The sequence below is a fragment of the Chlamydotis macqueenii genome, chromosome 18 (genome assembly GCF_036417535.1).
Source record: "Chlamydotis macqueenii isolate bChlMac1 chromosome 18, bChlMac1.mat, whole genome shotgun sequence".
Taxonomy (NCBI): domain Eukaryota; kingdom Metazoa; phylum Chordata; class Aves; order Otidiformes; family Otididae; genus Chlamydotis; species Chlamydotis macqueenii.
In genome coordinates this window covers 13673045-13690508 of record NC_141573.1, presented here as the reverse complement: position 1 = coordinate 13690508, position 17464 = coordinate 13673045, and the positions used below count along the sequence as shown (strand labels likewise).

Sequence of the window (17464 nt, the reverse complement as noted above, 5' to 3'; positions counted from 1 at the left end):
TTAGCATGGTTTCCAGGAGAATCTGCTCCATGACCTTGCCAGGCACAGAGGTGAGGCTGACCGGCCTGTAGTTGCCCAGGTCTTCCTTGTTCCCCTTTTTAAAAATTGGGGTTATGTTCCCTCTCTTCCAGTCATTGGGGACCTCACCAGACCGTCACAACTTCTCAAATACGATGGCCAGCGGCTTGGCAACTTCATCCACCAGTTCCCTCACGGCCCACCGACGCACTTCATCGGGTCCCATGGACTTGTGCACCTTCAGGTTCCTCAGATGTTTCTGAACCTGCTCTTCCAGTACAGTGGGCGGTTCTTCATCCTCCCAGCCCCTGCTTGTGCCTTCCACAGCTTGGGTGGTGAGACAAGAGTCCTTATCAGTGAGGACTGAGGCAAAAAAGTTATTGAGTACCTCAGCCTTCTCCATGTCCCGGGTAGCGAGGACAGCAATTTCCTTCCAGAGGGGGCCTATATTCTCCTTGGACCTTCTTTTGTCCCCTACATGCCTACAGAAGGCTTTCGTGTTGTTTTGGACATCCCTGGCCAGATTCAAGTCTGTCGGGGTTTTAGCCTTTCTCACCCGATCCCTGGCCACTCGCACAGCCTCTCTGTAATCCTCCCAGGCTACCTGTCCCCGCTTCCACTCTCTGTAGGCTTCCTTCTCTACTTTCAGTTGGTCCAGGAGCTCCTTGCTTATCCACGTGAGCCTCCTGGCCTTTTTGCCCGACTTGTTCTTCATCGGGATGCACCTCTGCTGAGCTTGGAGGAGGTGCTCCTTGAATACGGTCCTGGGCCCCTCTTCCCTCCAGGGCCGCCTCCTGTGGCCCTTTGCCCATCAGGTCCCTGAAGAGGCCGAAGTCTGCCCTCCTGAAGTCCAGGGCACAGATCTTGAACTCCACCGTGTCGTGGTCACTGCAGCCAAGGCTGTCCTTTAGTTTCACATCCCCCACCAGCCCCTCCCTGTTGGTGAGCACAAGGTCGAGCATGGCACCCCTCCTTGTTGGCTCCTCTATCGCCTGCAGGAGGAAGTTGTCGTCCACACATTCCAGGAACCTCCTGGACTGCCTGTGCCCTGCCGTGTTGCCTCTCCAAGAGATGTCAAGGTGGTTGAAGTCCCCCATGAGGACCAGGGCCTGTGACCATGAGGCTGCTCCTATCTGCCTATAGAGCGCCTCGTCTGCTCTGTCTTCCTGGCCAGGCGGCCTGTAACAGACCCCCACCATAACATCCCCTGCCTGTCCCCATCCTCTAATCTTGACCCATAAGCTCTGTCAGCTCCTCCTCCATCCCCAGGTGGAGCTCCACACACTCCAGCTGGTTGCTGACGTAGAGAGCAACACCCCCTCCTCGTCTCCCCTGCCTGTCCTTTCTAAAAAGCCTATACCCTTCCATGTTGACGCTCCAGTCGTACCAGTCGTCCCACCACGTCTCCGTGATGACAATGAGGTCGTAGCCCTGCTCGTCTGCACACATCTCCAGCTCTTCCTGTTTATTCCCCATGCTGCGTGCATTGGTATAGAGACACTTCAGCTGGGCGCCCGACAAAGCCGACTTGCTGGCTGGAGCGACAGGGGTGCTATTGGACCGCAGTTTAAGTTCTCTCGCACTTAGCTGCAATCTTTCCTCAGCTTCTGGGCACTTGGTGCTGACACTGGCCCCATGCTGACAGCGGTTGGCTGGACTGTGCTCCCCCTCCCCCAGCAACACCAGTTTAAAGCCTTCCTGATGAGCCTGGCAAGCCTTTGCCCAAGGACACTCTTCCCCTTCTCAGTTAGGTGCACCCCGTCCGCCCCTCGTAGACCAGGCTTCCCCAAGCAAGCCCCGTGGTCTGGATACCCAAAGCACCTGCCTTTCACCTCGGTCTTTGCCAGGATAGGTCGGGAGGGCTGTCAGTCTCCTCCCCTGAGGTCATGCTGCCTATGAATCACCCATGCGCCGCTCTTCGCCAGGCCTGACTGGTGGATCCAGCATGGCCCGCCCCTGCACGCTGCCCGGTGTTCTGAACTGCTGCATTTCCTGCGGGCCTCATAGCTGGATTGGCTGATTCAATAGCAATCACGAGCTTTGCCCCCGCGTCCTCAAATGCAATTGGCTGTCCAGGGTCTACTGCCTCCCCACAGACTTCTGGGCGGGCGTTGCCAGGCGACGCCAGGAGCTCTGGCCGGGAGCTGTTTTGTGACGTGGGACCGCCCCGCCTTCCTTCACCACTTTCTCTGATGGACAGAGGGGAAGTGAAATGCCAGCCGGCCTTAGGGGGAAGCTGGAGGACTTGTTCTTCTTGGTAAAGGCTGGGGCTGGCAGAAATCACTCTGTCCCTGCCAAATACTGTTAGGCCAAGGCTTGCCTCTGGCTTGCGGGTCCCTGCCTGCATGCTTGTCCCTCTGTGCGTCCCTGACAGCCCTCCCCGCAGCAAGGCTGCCCTGGCTGGCATCAGACAGCGCAAAAACTGCAGAGCAGAGCAGAAGTGCCAGGACCTGAGCAGAGAGAGGGACTCAGGGCATGGGGCCTGCGACAAAACCAGCTTCCGCTCCTGTCTGCTCTGCCCTCTGCGTCTGCTGCACTGAAGGTGCGCAACTGCAGCAGGACTTCCTGTGGGAGGAGGTGCCGACACCAGGGACCCAGGGCTCCGGGGGCCTATGGCCTAGCCCCCCAGCAGGCTGTTGCTCACCCCCGGTGGGGTGCAGGGGGCAGGGAAAGGCACCAGGAGAAGAAGGAGAAAGCAGCACAGACAGACTCTGTCAAGGAAATAGGCATTTCCTTTTGCTTGAATGAACAGTTGTTGGAGTCCTTTTTAGGGCTGCCGGTGGCACAGCCTCTTGCAGGGCTGGGGAGAGTCCTGGCGGGTAGGGGCTCTCCTTTTTCGGAGGCGTCGGAGTACCCTGGGTGAGCGGTCCCTGCCCCAGCCGGGAGCAGATGGACTGCGGCTGCAGCCCCGGGCAGAGGGGCCTGCTGCCACTGCCTCTCCTGACTCCGCCTGGGGCTGCTTCTGCTCTGCAGGGACTGGCGTAGATGATTGGCTGGCTGCAGGGCTGTGATCTTCCTCCCCAGCAGCACAGAAGCGCAGCAGCCTCTGGGCCTGCTCACTGCACTGGCGCACGATGACACTGATGAGGCTGTGGACCAGTGGTTCGGTATATTCCTGGAGGCAAGGCTGCATCCGCTGGACCACGGCATTCCAGTTCAGTCCGTAGCAGCACAGGGCGTGCACAATCAGCATTTTTACTGCCCTTACCAGCCACCACTGTTGCTCACAGATTGCCTCCAGCTCCTGGTGCAGCCAGGGCAGCACGGGGTCGAGGAGATGCTGGTGCTGCTGGAAAAGTGTCGCCCAGACTTTGGGTAGGAGGCCACCCACAGTAGCCCTGGCCTCTGTCCCTGCAGCCCCCTGCTCTCTCAGGAATGGCATCCCCTGTGCAGAGGACAAAGGGGACACCACGGGGCGATGGGGACTGCTGTTGGCTGGGTGGCCAGGAGATGTGTCTGCCTGGCTACTGGTGACTGACAGCTGTGCGGGGCATGTGATGACATACTCAAGGCAGTCCTCTCCTCCCCGCACAGAAAACCTGATCTTCTCCATCAGTCCTCTGCAGAGTGGGCAATTTGATGTCCTTTTTGTCCACCGCAGGATGCAGCCCAGGCAGAACTGGTGTTGGCATGGCTGAACGAAGGTGATGCTCTTCGGAGAGTGATGGCAGATGGGGCACCTCCACTTTATCTCTATGACCATGTCTGTGCTCCGTGGTGGGCTGGGAAGAACGCTGGCACTGCTGCTGCCAAAGGGTGCAGCATGCTGCAAAATGGAGAGAGGCCACGGTCACTCGCTGTCCTGGGGTGGAGTGGAAGAAATGCTCCGGCCCCTAGAGAAGGATACCCTTCTGGCTCCCCGAGCCCTATAATGCCCACGCCACGGCCACCCCAGGGGGTTGTTTCCCTGCACAGCTCACCTCTGCTGCTAGCGTGCCCTGTGGTGCCCGGCTGCCTGAACCAGGCAGGGCTGGGCAAACACAGGGGATGGCTTTGGGACGGACTTTGGGCAGCCCCCAAAGCACCCCAGGAGAAGCCTCGCTCGACCCTCCAGACCTTGCAGTCACGCTCGGCAGGCGTCCAGGCACGAGCCAGACTGGGCCAGGCTCTGCCAGTACCCAAAGGTACGAGGCGAGAAATGTGACATCAGAGTTCATCGCTTGCTGACATCACAGTCCACTGCTCTGTGACATCACCCTCCACCACTCAGTGATCTTAGAGCAGGCCTTTGGCCCTGCACGTGCATGGCATCAGGAGAGAAAAGAAAGTATCATGTATTGTTTTAATCTTCTACCTTTCTGCTGCTCTAGCTTGATCACCTGTAACACGCATCCGTGACGATGTGTCCCTGAGCAGGGCCTGGAGCTGAGTGACGGCACAAGCTGGAGATGGAGCCAGCTGAGTTGGAGCCTAAGTGGGAGATGGAGCCAAGTGTCAGCCCAAGGCAGGGCTCGATCTGAGCAGCCACTCGTCAGGGACTAGGAAATGCCAGACCTGAGAAGCCACCCATAGCAGGACGTGGAGCAGAGTATCTGTCCCAGCAGGGGTTGTGACTGAGTTCCAGTGAGGGCTGCCCGAGAAGATGTTGGACCCTGTTAGCCCTCGGAGCACGCGCCAGAGCCGTAGTCTCTCTCAGATATAGTAGGTCCATTCTCTGTTTGTTTAAAAGCTTTTTGACAAATAGCTGGTACCACTAAGGGACAAACTGTAGGGTTTTTTTTTTTTAAAAAAAAAAAAAAACACCAACAAAGAGAAATTATAACAGTTTTAACAACCATCTACGCATTCACCTACAAGGAAAAGAAGGCAAAGGCAGGGACTGGGAGAATGAAGAACTGCCCACTGCAGGTGAAGATCAGGTTTGAGACCATCTGAGGAACCTGAATTTGCACAGGTCCGTGGGACCTGATGAGTTGCATCTGCAGGTCCTGACAGAGTCACAGAATCATAGAAGCGTTAGGAGCTGAAGGATCAAGTTGCCAAGCCGCTGTCCATCATATTCGAGATGTTGTGGCAGTCTGGTGAGGCCCTGCTGACTGGGAAAAGGAGTAACATGAGCCCCATTTTTAAAAAGGGAACATGGAAGACCTGAGGAACTACAGGCGGGTCAGACTCACCTCTGTGCCTGGTAAGATCACAGAGCCGATCCTCCTTTAAAACAGGCACATGGAAAATAAGGAGGTGTTTGGTGACAGCCGACACAGCTTCACTAAGGGCAAAGCGTGCCTGACAGATGTGCCCTTAACTCTCTCTCTGCGTAATTGCACTCTTTATCTTGTGTGTGTGTGAAATGAAAGGTCTATGTGTCTGCTGCTGGGGGCATATTTTTAGGGTGCAGCACCTTAGCTTTTGATACCAAAGCACCATGTTAGGGCACAAAACTTCATTTCAGGGCTCAAAACCACAGTTTCATTTCTGAACTCTAATTTTTAGGGCCCAAATCCTACTTTTGAGAGTTTAAACTCTCTCTTCTAGTGACCAAACCCCGTCTTTTACACCTCTAAGCCTCCATTGTAGAGCCCAGAGTCAGGATCAAAATTTCCTTTCTAGGGACAAAGAGGAACCAAATCCTTCCTCTATTTTTGTAGGGTCTAAAGTATCATTTATAGTGTCCAGGTCTCTGATGATCAGAGGGCTGGAGCACCTCTCCTGTGAGGACAGGCTAAGAGAGTTGGGGCTGATCAGCCTGGAGAAGAGGAGGCTCCAGGAAGACCTTACAGAGGCCTTCTAGTGCCCAACGGGGGCCTACAGGAAAGATGGGGAGAAACTCTTCAGCAGGACCTGTTGTGAAAGGACGAGGAGTAATGGTTTTAAAATACAAGGAGGTAGATTCAGAATAGACATCAGGCAAAAATTGTTTAAAATGAGGGTTGTAGAACACTGGCCCAGGTTGCCCAGAGAGGTGGTTGATGCCCCATCCCTGGAAACATTCAAGGCCAGGCTGGACGGGGCTCTGAGAAGCCTGACCTGTTTGAAGATGTCCCTGCTCCTTGTAGGTGGTTGGACTAGATGACCTTTGAAGGTCCATTCCAACCCTAACCATTCTATGATTCTATGCTTCTATAGCATCTAGCCTATCTTTTTTAGTGCCCAGTGCCTCCTTTTGAGGGCCAGAATTTGCAATTTTCTGGTCCAAACCTGTTTCTTATTCCCCATGGCCTTTTTTTTGTAGGTCCCACTATTTCATTTTAAGAATTCTAAATGCATCGTTTAAGTGCAAAAAGCTTCTTTTCAGAGTCCAAAGCTACGCTGATATTGACCAAAGCCTCACTGTTTCCATTCCAAAGTCTTAGTTGTGGCTTCCAATGCCTCATTTGAGGCTCCAAAGCCTCATTTTTAGGGTGCAAAGCCTTCGTTTTTGTGAGCAAAGCATCAATTTAGGGCATAAACCCCTAATTTCTGAGTTCATATCCTTATTTCCAGAGCCCTGTTTTGAGGGCCAAAAGCCCCATTTGGAGGGCTGAAATCTTCATTTTTAGGGCTGAAATCTTTATTTTTACAGCCCAAACCTGTCTTTTGCTACACATAGCCTTTTTTTAGGGCCCACAGTTTCATTTTTTTTGTGGTCCAAGCCCTCACTTTTAGGGCAGAAAATATCTTTTTAGTCTTCAAAGCTACATTTAGAGTGTCAAAATTCTCATTTTTAGATCCCAGAGTCTTAGTTTTGCCTTCCAAAGCCTCATTTTTTTCCACCCAAATACTCAGTTTTAGTTTGCAAAGTCTCCTTTTCAGAGTCCAGAGCCACATTTTTAGGTTCAAAGTGCAGTTTTTAGGATCCAGCCCGTCCTTGTGAGAGTCCAAGCCACATCTTGAGTGTTGAAACTCTCGTTTTTTTGGGTCTAACCCCTCTTTTAGGGCCCAAAGCCTCAGTTTCATCCCCAAAGCCTAGCTTTTAGGGTCAAAACTTTGATACTGGGGTTGAAAACCTCATTTTTATAACTCAAATCCACATTTTTATGGCCCAAACCCATCATTTTTATGGCCTAAACGCTCATTTTTTGGGCCCGAAGTCTGAGTATTAGCTCCCAAAGCACAGTATTTAGGGTCCAAAGGTTTCATTCTAGGGTTGAAAACCTCACTTTTATGCACCAAACCCACATTTTTAGGGCCCAAACCCTCATTTTCAGGGTCCAAGCCCTCATTTTGAATCTCCAAGATCTGCTTTTAGGGTCCCAAGACTCGTCCTAAGGGCTCTTAGCATTTTTTTTTTTTAAGACCCCAAGTCTGCTTTTGAAGGTTTAAAGTTTCATTTTTGGAGTGCAAAGCCCTATTCCCAGGGCCCAAAGGCTCATTTTTGGGCCCAAATCCTAACTTTTATCTTCCAAAGACGCCTTTTTAGGATTCAGTCTGTAGTTCTGAGGAAACAAATCCTTGTTTCCAGCCTCCAAAGCCCCATTTTTAGGGTGCAAAGCCTTCATTTTTGGTACACAAGCATCAATTTAGGGCACAAGCCCAGAATTTCTGAGTTCATATAGAATCACAGAACGGTTCGGGTTAGAAGGGAGCTGTAAAGCCCACCCAGTCCAACCCCCCTGCAAGAAGCAGGGGCACCTCCAACCAGATCAGATTGCTCAGAGTCTCATCCAACTTGGCCTTGAATGTTTCCAGGGATGGGGCATCCACCACCTCTCTGGGAAACCTGTTCCAGTGTTCTATAACTCACATTGTAAAAAACTTTTTCCTAACATCTGATCTGAGTCTGTCTCCCTCTATTTTGAAACCGTTACGCCTTGCCCTGTCACAACAGGCCCTGCTGAACAGCCTCTCCCCATCTTTCTTATAGGCCCCCTTTAGGCACTGGAAGGCCGCTATCAGGTCTCCCCGGAGCCTCCTCTTCTCCAGGCTGAACAGCCCCAACTCTCTCAGCCTGTCCTCACAGGAGAGGTGCTCCAGCCCTCTGATCATCTTCATGGCCCTCCTCTGGACCTTCTCCAACTGGTCCATGTCCTTCTTGTGTTGGGGGCTCCAGAACTGGACACAGTACTCCAGGTGGGGTCTCACCAGGGCAGAGTAGAGGGGGAGAATCACCTCCCTCGACCTGCTGGCCACGCTTCTCTTGATGCAGCCCAGGATGCGATTGACCTTCTGGGCCGCAAGGGCGCATTGCTGACTCATGTTGAGCTTCGTGTCCACCATCAGTCCCAAGTCTTTCTCCTCAGGGCTGCTCTCTATCCATTCCCCACCCAGCCTGGATTTGTGCCTAGGATTGCCATGACCCAGGTGCAGGACCTTGCACTTGGCCTGGTTGAACTTCATGAGGTTGGCACGGGCCCACCTCTCCAGCCTGTCAAGGTCCCGCTGGATGGCATCCTTCCCTTCCAGCGCGTCAACGGCACCACACAACTTGGTGTCATCGGCGAACTTGCTGAGGGTGCACTCTATCCTACTGTCCATGTCGCTGACAAAGGTGTTGAACAGGGCCGGGCCCAACACGGACCCCTGAGGGATGCAACTCATGACCGGTCTCCACTTGGACATCGAGCCGTTGACCACAACTCTGAGTGCAGCCATCCAGCCAACTCCTTATCCACCGAGTGGTCCGTCCATCAAACCCATGTCTCTCCAGTTTAGAGAGAAGGATGTCGTGCGGGACAGTGTCAAACGCCTTGCACAAGTCCAGGTAGATGATATCCATTGCTCGTCCCTTGTCCACCGATGCTGTCACCCCGTCATAGAAGGCCACCAAATTGGTCAGGCATGATCTGCCCTTGGTGAAGCCCTGTTGGCTGTCACCAACCACCTCCTTGCTCTCCATGTGCCTTAGCATGGTTTCCAGGAGAATCTGCTCCATGACCTTGCCAGGCACAGAGGTGAGGCTGACCGGCCTGTAGTTGCCCAGGTCTTCCTTGTTCCCCTTTTTAAAAATTGGGGTTATGTTCCCTCTCTTCCAGTCATTGGGGACCTCACCAGACCGTCACAACTTCTCAAATACGATGGCCAGCGGCTTGGCAACTTCATCCACCAGTTCCCTCACGGCCCACCGACGCACTTCATCGGGTCCCATGGACTTGTGCACCTTCAGGTTCCTCAGATGTTTCTGAACCTGCTCTTCCAGTACAGTGGGCGGTTCTTCATCCTCCCAGCCCCTGCTTGTGCCTTCCACAGCTTGGGTGGTGAGACAAGAGTCCTTATCAGTGAGGACTGAGGCAAAAAAGTTATTGAGTACCTCAGCCTTCTCCATGTCCCGGGTAGCGAGGACAGCAATTTCCTTCCAGAGGGGGCCTATATTCTCCTTGGACCTTCTTTTGTCCCCTACATGCCTACAGAAGGCTTTCGTGTTGTTTTGGACATCCCTGGCCAGATTCAAGTCTGTCGGGGTTTTAGCCTTTCTCACCCGATCCCTGGCCACTCGCACAGCCTCTCTGTAATCCTCCCAGGCTACCTGTCCCCGCTTCCACTCTCTGTAGGCTTCCTTCTCTACTTTCAGTTGGTCCAGGAGCTCCTTGCTTATCCACGTGAGCCTCCTGGCCTTTTTGCCCGACTTGTTCTTCATCGGGATGCACCTCTGCTGAGCTTGGAGGAGGTGCTCCTTGAATACGGTCCTGGGCCCCTCTTCCCTCCAGGGCCGCCTCCTGTGGCCCTTTGCCCATCAGGTCCCTGAAGAGGCCGAAGTCTGCCCTCCTGAAGTCCAGGGCACAGATCTTGAACTCCACCGTGTCGTGGTCACTGCAGCCAAGGCTGTCCTTTAGTTTCACATCCCCCACCAGCCCCTCCCTGTTGGTGAGCACAAGGTCGAGCATGGCACCCCTCCTTGTTGGCTCCTCTATCGCCTGCAGGAGGAAGTTGTCGTCCACACATTCCAGGAACCTCCTGGACTGCCTGTGCCCTGCCGTGTTGCCTCTCCAAGAGATGTCAAGGTGGTTGAAGTCCCCCATGAGGACCAGGGCCTGTGACCATGAGGCTGCTCCTATCTGCCTATAGAGCGCCTCGTCTGCTCTGTCTTCCTGGCCAGGCGGCCTGTAACAGACCCCCACCATAACATCCCCTGCCTGTCCCCATCCTCTAATCTTGACCCATAAGCTCTGTCAGCTCCTCCTCCATCCCCAGGTGGAGCTCCACACACTCCAGCTGGTTGCTGACGTAGAGAGCAACACCCCCTCCTCGTCTCCCCTGCCTGTCCTTTCTAAAAAGCCTATACCCTTCCATGTTGACGCTCCAGTCGTACCAGTCGTCCCACCACGTCTCCGTGATGACAATGAGGTCGTAGCCCTGCTCGTCTGCACACATCTCCAGCTCTTCCTGTTTATTCCCCATGCTGCGTGCATTGGTATAGAGACACTTCAGCTGGGCGCCCGACAAAGCCGACTTGCTGGCTGGAGCGACAGGGGTGCTATTGGACCGCAGTTTAAGTTCTCTCGCACTTAGCTGCAATCTTTCCTCAGCTTCTGGGCACTTGGTGCTGACACTGGCCCCATGCTGACAGCGGTTGGCTGGACTGTGCTCCCCCTCCCCCAGCAACACCAGTTTAAAGCCTTCCTGATGAGCCTGGCAAGCCTTTGCCCAAGGACACTCTTCCCCTTCTCAGTTAGGTGCACCCCGTCCGCCCCTCGTAGACCAGGCTTCCCCAAGCAAGCCCCGTGGTCTGGATACCCAAAGCACCTGCCTTTCACCTCGGTCTTTGCCAGGATAGGTCGGGAGGGCTGTCAGTCTCCTCCCCTGAGGTCATGCTGCCTATGAATCACCCATGCGCCGCTCTTCGCCAGGCCTGACTGGTGGATCCAGCATGGCCCGCCCCTGCACGCTGCCCGGTGTTCTGAACTGCTGCATTTCCTGCGGGCCTCATAGCTGGATTGGCTGATTCAATAGCAATCACGAGCTTTGCCCCCGCGTCCTCAAATGCAATTGGCTGTCCAGGGTCTACTGCCTCCCCACAGACTTCTGGGCGGGCGTTGCCAGGCGACGCCAGGAGCTCTGGCCGGGAGCTGTTTTGTGACGTGGGACCGCCCCGCCTTCCTTCACCACTTTCTCTGATGGACAGAGGGGAAGTGAAATGCCAGCCGGCCTTAGGGGGAAGCTGGAGGACTTGTTCTTCTTGGTAAAGGCTGGGGCTGGCAGAAATCACTCTGTCCCTGCCAAATACTGTTAGGCCAAGGCTTGCCTCTGGCTTGCGGGTCCCTGCCTGCATGCTTGTCCCTCTGTGCGTCCCTGACAGCCCTCCCCGCAGCAAGGCTGCCCTGGCTGGCATCAGACAGCGCAAAAACTGCAGAGCAGAGCAGAAGTGCCAGGACCTGAGCAGAGAGAGGGACTCAGGGCATGGGGCCTGCGACAAAACCAGCTTCCGCTCCTGTCTGCTCTGCCCTCTGCGTCTGCTGCACTGAAGGTGCGCAACTGCAGCAGGACTTCCTGTGGGAGGAGGTGCCGACACCAGGGACCCAGGGCTCCGGGGGCCTATGGCCTAGCCCCCCAGCAGGCTGTTGCTCACCCCCGGTGGGGTGCAGGGGGCAGGGAAAGGCACCAGGAGAAGAAGGAGAAAGCAGCACAGACAGACTCTGTCAAGGAAATAGGCATTTCCTTTTGCTTGAATGAACAGTTGTTGGAGTCCTTTTTAGGGCTGCCGGTGGCACAGCCTCTTGCAGGGCTGGGGAGAGTCCTGGCGGGTAGGGGCTCTCCTTTTTCGGAGGCGTCGGAGTACCCTGGGTGAGCGGTCCCTGCCCCAGCCGGGAGCAGATGGACTGCGGCTGCAGCCCCGGGCAGAGGGGCCTGCTGCCACTGCCTCTCCTGACTCCGCCTGGGGCTGCTTCTGCTCTGCAGGGACTGGCGTAGATGATTGGCTGGCTGCAGGGCTGTGATCTTCCTCCCCAGCAGCACAGAAGCGCAGCAGCCTCTGGGCCTGCTCACTGCACTGGCGCACGATGACACTGATGAGGCTGTGGACCAGTGGTTCGGTATATTCCTGGAGGCAAGGCTGCATCCGCTGGACCACGGCATTCCAGTTCAGTCCGTAGCAGCACAGGGCGTGCACAATCAGCATTTTTACTGCCCTTACCAGCCACCACTGTTGCTCACAGATTGCCTCCAGCTCCTGGTGCAGCCAGGGCAGCACGGGGTCGAGGAGATGCTGGTGCTGCTGGAAAAGTGTCGCCCAGACTTTGGGTAGGAGGCCACCCACAGTAGCCCTGGCCTCTGTCCCTGCAGCCCCCTGCTCTCTCAGGAATGGCATCCCCTGTGCAGAGGACAAAGGGGACACCACGGGGCGATGGGGACTGCTGTTGGCTGGGTGGCCAGGAGATGTGTCTGCCTGGCTACTGGTGACTGACAGCTGTGCGGGGCATGTGATGACATACTCAAGGCAGTCCTCTCCTCCCCGCACAGAAAACCTGATCTTCTCCATCAGTCCTCTGCAGAGTGGGCAATTTGATGTCCTTTTTGTCCACCGCAGGATGCAGCCCAGGCAGAACTGGTGTTGGCATGGCTGAACGAAGGTGATGCTCTTCGGAGAGTGATGGCAGATGGGGCACCTCCACTTTATCTCTATGACCATGTCTGTGCTCCGTGGTGGGCTGGGAAGAACGCTGGCACTGCTGCTGCCAAAGGGTGCAGCATGCTGCAAAATGGAGAGAGGCCACGGTCACTCGCTGTCCTGGGGTGGAGTGGAAGAAATGCTCCGGCCCCTAGAGAAGGATACCCTTCTGGCTCCCCGAGCCCTATAATGCCCACGCCACGGCCACCCCAGGGGGTTGTTTCCCTGCACAGCTCACCTCTGCTGCTAGCGTGCCCTGTGGTGCCCGGCTGCCTGAACCAGGCAGGGCTGGGCAAACACAGGGGATGGCTTTGGGACGGACTTTGGGCAGCCCCCAAAGCACCCCAGGAGAAGCCTCGCTCGACCCTCCAGACCTTGCAGTCACGCTCGGCAGGCGTCCAGGCACGAGCCAGACTGGGCCAGGCTCTGCCAGTACCCAAAGGTACGAGGCGAGAAATGTGACATCAGAGTTCATCGCTTGCTGACATCACAGTCCACTGCTCTGTGACATCACCCTCCACCACTCAGTGATCTTAGAGCAGGCCTTTGGCCCTGCACGTGCATGGCATCAGGAGAGAAAAGAAAGTATCATGTATTGTTTTAATCTTCTACCTTTCTGCTGCTCTAGCTTGATCACCTGTAACACGCATCCGTGACGATGTGTCCCTGAGCAGGGCCTGGAGCTGAGTGACGGCACAAGCTGGAGATGGAGCCAGCTGAGTTGGAGCCTAAGTGGGAGATGGAGCCAAGTGTCAGCCCAAGGCAGGGCTCGATCTGAGCAGCCACTCGTCAGGGACTAGGAAATGCCAGACCTGAGAAGCCACCCATAGCAGGACGTGGAGCAGAGTATCTGTCCCAGCAGGGGTTGTGACTGAGTTCCAGTGAGGGCTGCCCGAGAAGATGTTGGACCCTGTTAGCCCTCGGAGCACGCGCCAGAGCCGTAGTCTCTCTCAGATATAGTAGGTCCATTCTCTGTTTGTTTAAAAGCTTTTTGACAAATAGCTGGTACCACTAAGGGACAAACTGTAGGGTTTTTTTTTTAAAAAAAAAAAAAAAAACACCAACAAAGAGAAATTATAACAGTTTTAACAACCATCTACGCATTCACCTACAAGGAAAAGAAGGCAAAGGCAGGGACTGGGAGAATGAAGAACTGCCCACTGCAGGTGAAGATCAGGTTTGAGACCATCTGAGGAACCTGAATTTGCACAGGTCCGTGGGACCTGATGAGTTGCATCTGCAGGTCCTGACAGAGTCACAGAATCATAGAAGCGTTAGGAGCTGAAGGATCAAGTTGCCAAGCCGCTGTCCATCATATTCGAGATGTTGTGGCAGTCTGGTGAGGCCCTGCTGACTGGGAAAAGGAGTAACATGAGCCCCATTTTTAAAAAGGGAACATGGAAGACCTGAGGAACTACAGGCGGGTCAGACTCACCTCTGTGCCTGGTAAGATCACAGAGCCGATCCTCCTTTAAAACAGGCACATGGAAAATAAGGAGGTGTTTGGTGACAGCCGACACAGCTTCACTAAGGGCAAAGCGTGCCTGACAGATGTGCCCTTAACTCTCTCTCTGCGTAATTGCACTCTTTATCTTGTGTGTGTGTGAAATGAAAGGTCTATGTGTCTGCTGCTGGGGGCATATTTTTAGGGTGCAGCACCTTAGCTTTTGATACCAAAGCACCATGTTAGGGCACAAAACTTCATTTCAGGGCTCAAAACCACAGTTTCATTTCTGAACTCTAATTTTTAGGGCCCAAATCCTACTTTTGAGAGTTTAAACTCTCTCTTCTAGTGACCAAACCCCGTCTTTTACACCTCTAAGCCTCCATTGTAGAGCCCAGAGTCAGGATCAAAATTTCCTTTCTAGGGACAAAGAGGAACCAAATCCTTCCTCTATTTTTGTAGGGTCTAAAGTATCATTTATAGTGTCCAGGTCTCTGATGATCAGAGGGCTGGAGCACCTCTCCTGTGAGGACAGGCTAAGAGAGTTGGGGCTGATCAGCCTGGAGAAGAGGAGGCTCCAGGAAGACCTTACAGAGGCCTTCTAGTGCCCAACGGGGGCCTACAGGAAAGATGGGGAGAAACTCTTCAGCAGGACCTGTTGTGAAAGGACGAGGAGTAATGGTTTTAAAATACAAGGAGGTAGATTCAGAATAGACATCAGGCAAAAATTGTTTAAAATGAGGGTTGTAGAACACTGGCCCAGGTTGCCCAGAGAGGTGGTTGATGCCCCATCCCTGGAAACATTCAAGGCCAGGCTGGACGGGGCTCTGAGAAGCCTGACCTGTTTGAAGATGTCCCTGCTCCTTGTAGGTGGTTGGACTAGATGACCTTTGAAGGTCCATTCCAACCCTAACCATTCTATGATTCTATGCTTCTATAGCATCTAGCCTATCTTTTTTAGTGCCCAGTGCCTCCTTTTGAGGGCCAGAATTTGCAATTTTCTGGTCCAAACCTGTTTCTTATTCCCCATGGCCTTTTTTTTGTAGGTCCCACTATTTCATTTTAAGAATTCTAAATGCATCGTTTAAGTGCAAAAAGCTTCTTTTCAGAGTCCAAAGCTACGCTGATATTGACCAAAGCCTCACTGTTTCCATTCCAAAGTCTTAGTTGTGGCTTCCAATGCCTCATTTGAGGCTCCAAAGCCTCATTTTTATGGTCACAAGTCTCCTTTTCTGTTTGCAAAAACAGATTTTTAGAGAACAAAGCCACAGTTTCAGTTTCCAAAGCCTCATTTGCTGGCTCCAAAGCAGCATTTTTATGATCCAGCCATTCCTTTTGAGGGTCCAAGCCGCATCTTAAGTGTCCAAGCCGCATCTTAAGTATCCAAGCCCTCTTTCTTGTGCTTTTCGACCGCACTCCATGGCACTGGTCTCTCCTTTCCACTCAGGAGCAGGGTGCAGACACTTCCCGGCTGCCTGGACCATGCTGATCCAAAAACAAGCATGCTCGGAGCTCTTGGGAGAAAGGGCTCCCTGCAGCTCACACCACCACTCCGCTCAAGCCCCAGGTGCCCGCTGCCTTAGGAGCAGGCACTGGAAGCAGCGCGGGCTGGGACAGGCTGGCAAAGACAGCTTTGCAAGGCAGAGCACCCTAGGGCACGTCACTGAGCCAGGCCACTGCGTGGCTGCTCTTCTGCCTGTCTGAGCCTTGTTCAAGAAAATGTCAAGTTACATTTCCTAGGAAGAGAATATTCCTATGATTACAGTACCTCCATATATACTTTGTCCCAAATCCCAGTTTGCATTACACCAATCTTACAGATGGAACAGATGTATTTATTTATTTCATTTCTGCCCAGAGCTGAGTGCAAGGTGGTAATTCCAAAAAGCTAGCATACTTGGTTACAATTGCATCACAGAGGTGTACAGTTCAGACAGTTCACTGTTCTGCCTTTTGGTCACACCTACGTAGCTACAATTGATTAGTTATTTCCTATACATTTGTTTAAAGATACAATACTTCTTAAATTTGCTACATGTACTTGGTGTATGGGAGTCTTTATTGAGGAGGGTGCCCTTTATAGCACGAGAGTTCTGGTTTTCATATTACAATGTGAGAGTTCACTTAGAGGACACTAATTAGTGGAATTTTCTTAACCATTCACAACCTTTGTCAGTCTTGTACATTTGCAAGTATATACATCCCATTAGTTCAATAAATGTTTTCATGCTCCGGATTCCTCTTTATCTGTTTAGGGTTCTTCACCAGGTCTGCTCTCCTTGAGTCTATCTTGGGGTTTCTTTGTTCCGGCAGATTTACGGCATCATCCTGCTCTTTCAGGGCCATGTCTGCCACGTTACTCTTTATTTATCTTGGTTCCCTCTTTCCCATGCTGGTCCTTGCTTACTTCATGCTCCTTTGACAATCATCCAGCTTTCGGCACATACTGGGGCAAGATGTTTCTTTTTTATCAGTCTTTAGAATCATAGAATCATAGAATGGTAAGGGTTGGAAGAGACCTTCAAAGGTCATCCAGTCCAACCCCCCTGCAAGGAGCAGGGACATCCCCAACTAGATCAGGTTGCTCAGAGCCTCATCCAGCCTGGCCTTGAACGTTTCCAGGGATGGGGCATCCACCACCTCTCTGGGAAACCTGTTCCAGTGTTCTATAACTCACATTGTAAAAAATTGTTTCCTAATTTCCAACCTAAATCTACCCCCCACTATTTAAAACCATTACTCCTTGTCCTATCGCAACAGGCCCTACTAAACAGCCTCTCCCCATCCTTCCTGTAGCCCCCTTGAGGTACTGGAAGACCGCTATCAGGTCTCCCCGGAGCCTTCTCTTCTCCAGGCTGAACAGCCCCAACTCTCTCAGCCTGTCCTCATAGGAAAGGTGCTCCAGCCCTCTGATCATCTTTGTGGCCCTCCTCTGGACCTTCTCCAACTGGTCCATGTCCTTCTTGTGTTGGGGGCTCCAGAACTGGACACAGTACTCCAGGTGGGGTCTCACCAGGGCAGAGTAGAGGGGGAGAATCACCTCCCTCGACCTGCTGGCCACGCTTCTCTTGATGCAGCCCAGGATGCGGTTGGCCTTCTGGGCCGCAAGGGCACGTTGCCGGCTCATGTTGAGCTCATCCACCAGCACTGCCAAGTCCTTCTCCTCAGGGCTGCTCTCTATCCATTCCCCACCCAGCCTGGATTTGTGCCTGGGATTGCCATGACCCAGGTGCAGGACCTTGCACTTGGCCTGGTTGAACTTCATGAGGTTGGCATGGGCCCACCTCTCCAGCCTGTCAAGGTCCCTCTGGATGGCATCCCTCCCCTCCAGCATGTCGACGGCACCACACAACTTGGTGTTGTCGGTGAACTTGCTGAGGGTGCACTCTATCCCACTGTCCATGTCGCCGACAAAGATGTTGAACAGGGCCAGGCCCAACACGGACCCCTGAGGAACACCACCCGTGACCGGTCTCCACCTGGACATTGAGCCATTAACCACCACTCTCTGAGTGCAGCCATCCAGCCAACTCCTTATCCAC

The 17464-nt window shown here is 53.5% G+C and overlaps 2 protein-coding genes across 2 annotated transcripts; both read right to left on the bottom strand.

Annotated features, from left to right (window-relative positions):
• Positions 1 to 2785: 2785 nt before the first annotated feature.
• Positions 2786 to 3721, bottom strand: LOC147598530 (E3 ubiquitin-protein ligase Topors-like). The gene has a single exon (XM_086762131.1). It carries the CDS (start codon positions 3719 to 3721, stop codon positions 2786 to 2788), a length of 936 nt encoding a protein of 311 aa, XP_086618257.1.
• A 7842-nt stretch (positions 3722 to 11563) lies between these two features.
• On the bottom strand, positions 11564 to 12499 carry LOC147598529 (E3 ubiquitin-protein ligase Topors-like). The gene has a single exon (XM_086762130.1). The coding sequence runs from the start codon at positions 12497 to 12499 to the stop codon at positions 11564 to 11566; it is 936 nt and encodes a 311-aa protein (XP_086618256.1).
• Between the last annotated feature and the right edge of the window lie 4965 nt (positions 12500 to 17464).

What these genes read in the sequence shown, in the direction of transcription:
- LOC147598529 (XM_086762130.1), bottom strand. Translation starts at nt 12,499, where the DNA reads ATGGTCATAGAGATAAAGTGGAGGTGCCCCATCTGCCATCACTCTCCG.
- LOC147598530 (XM_086762131.1), bottom strand. Translation starts at nt 3,721, where the DNA reads ATGGTCATAGAGATAAAGTGGAGGTGCCCCATCTGCCATCACTCTCCG.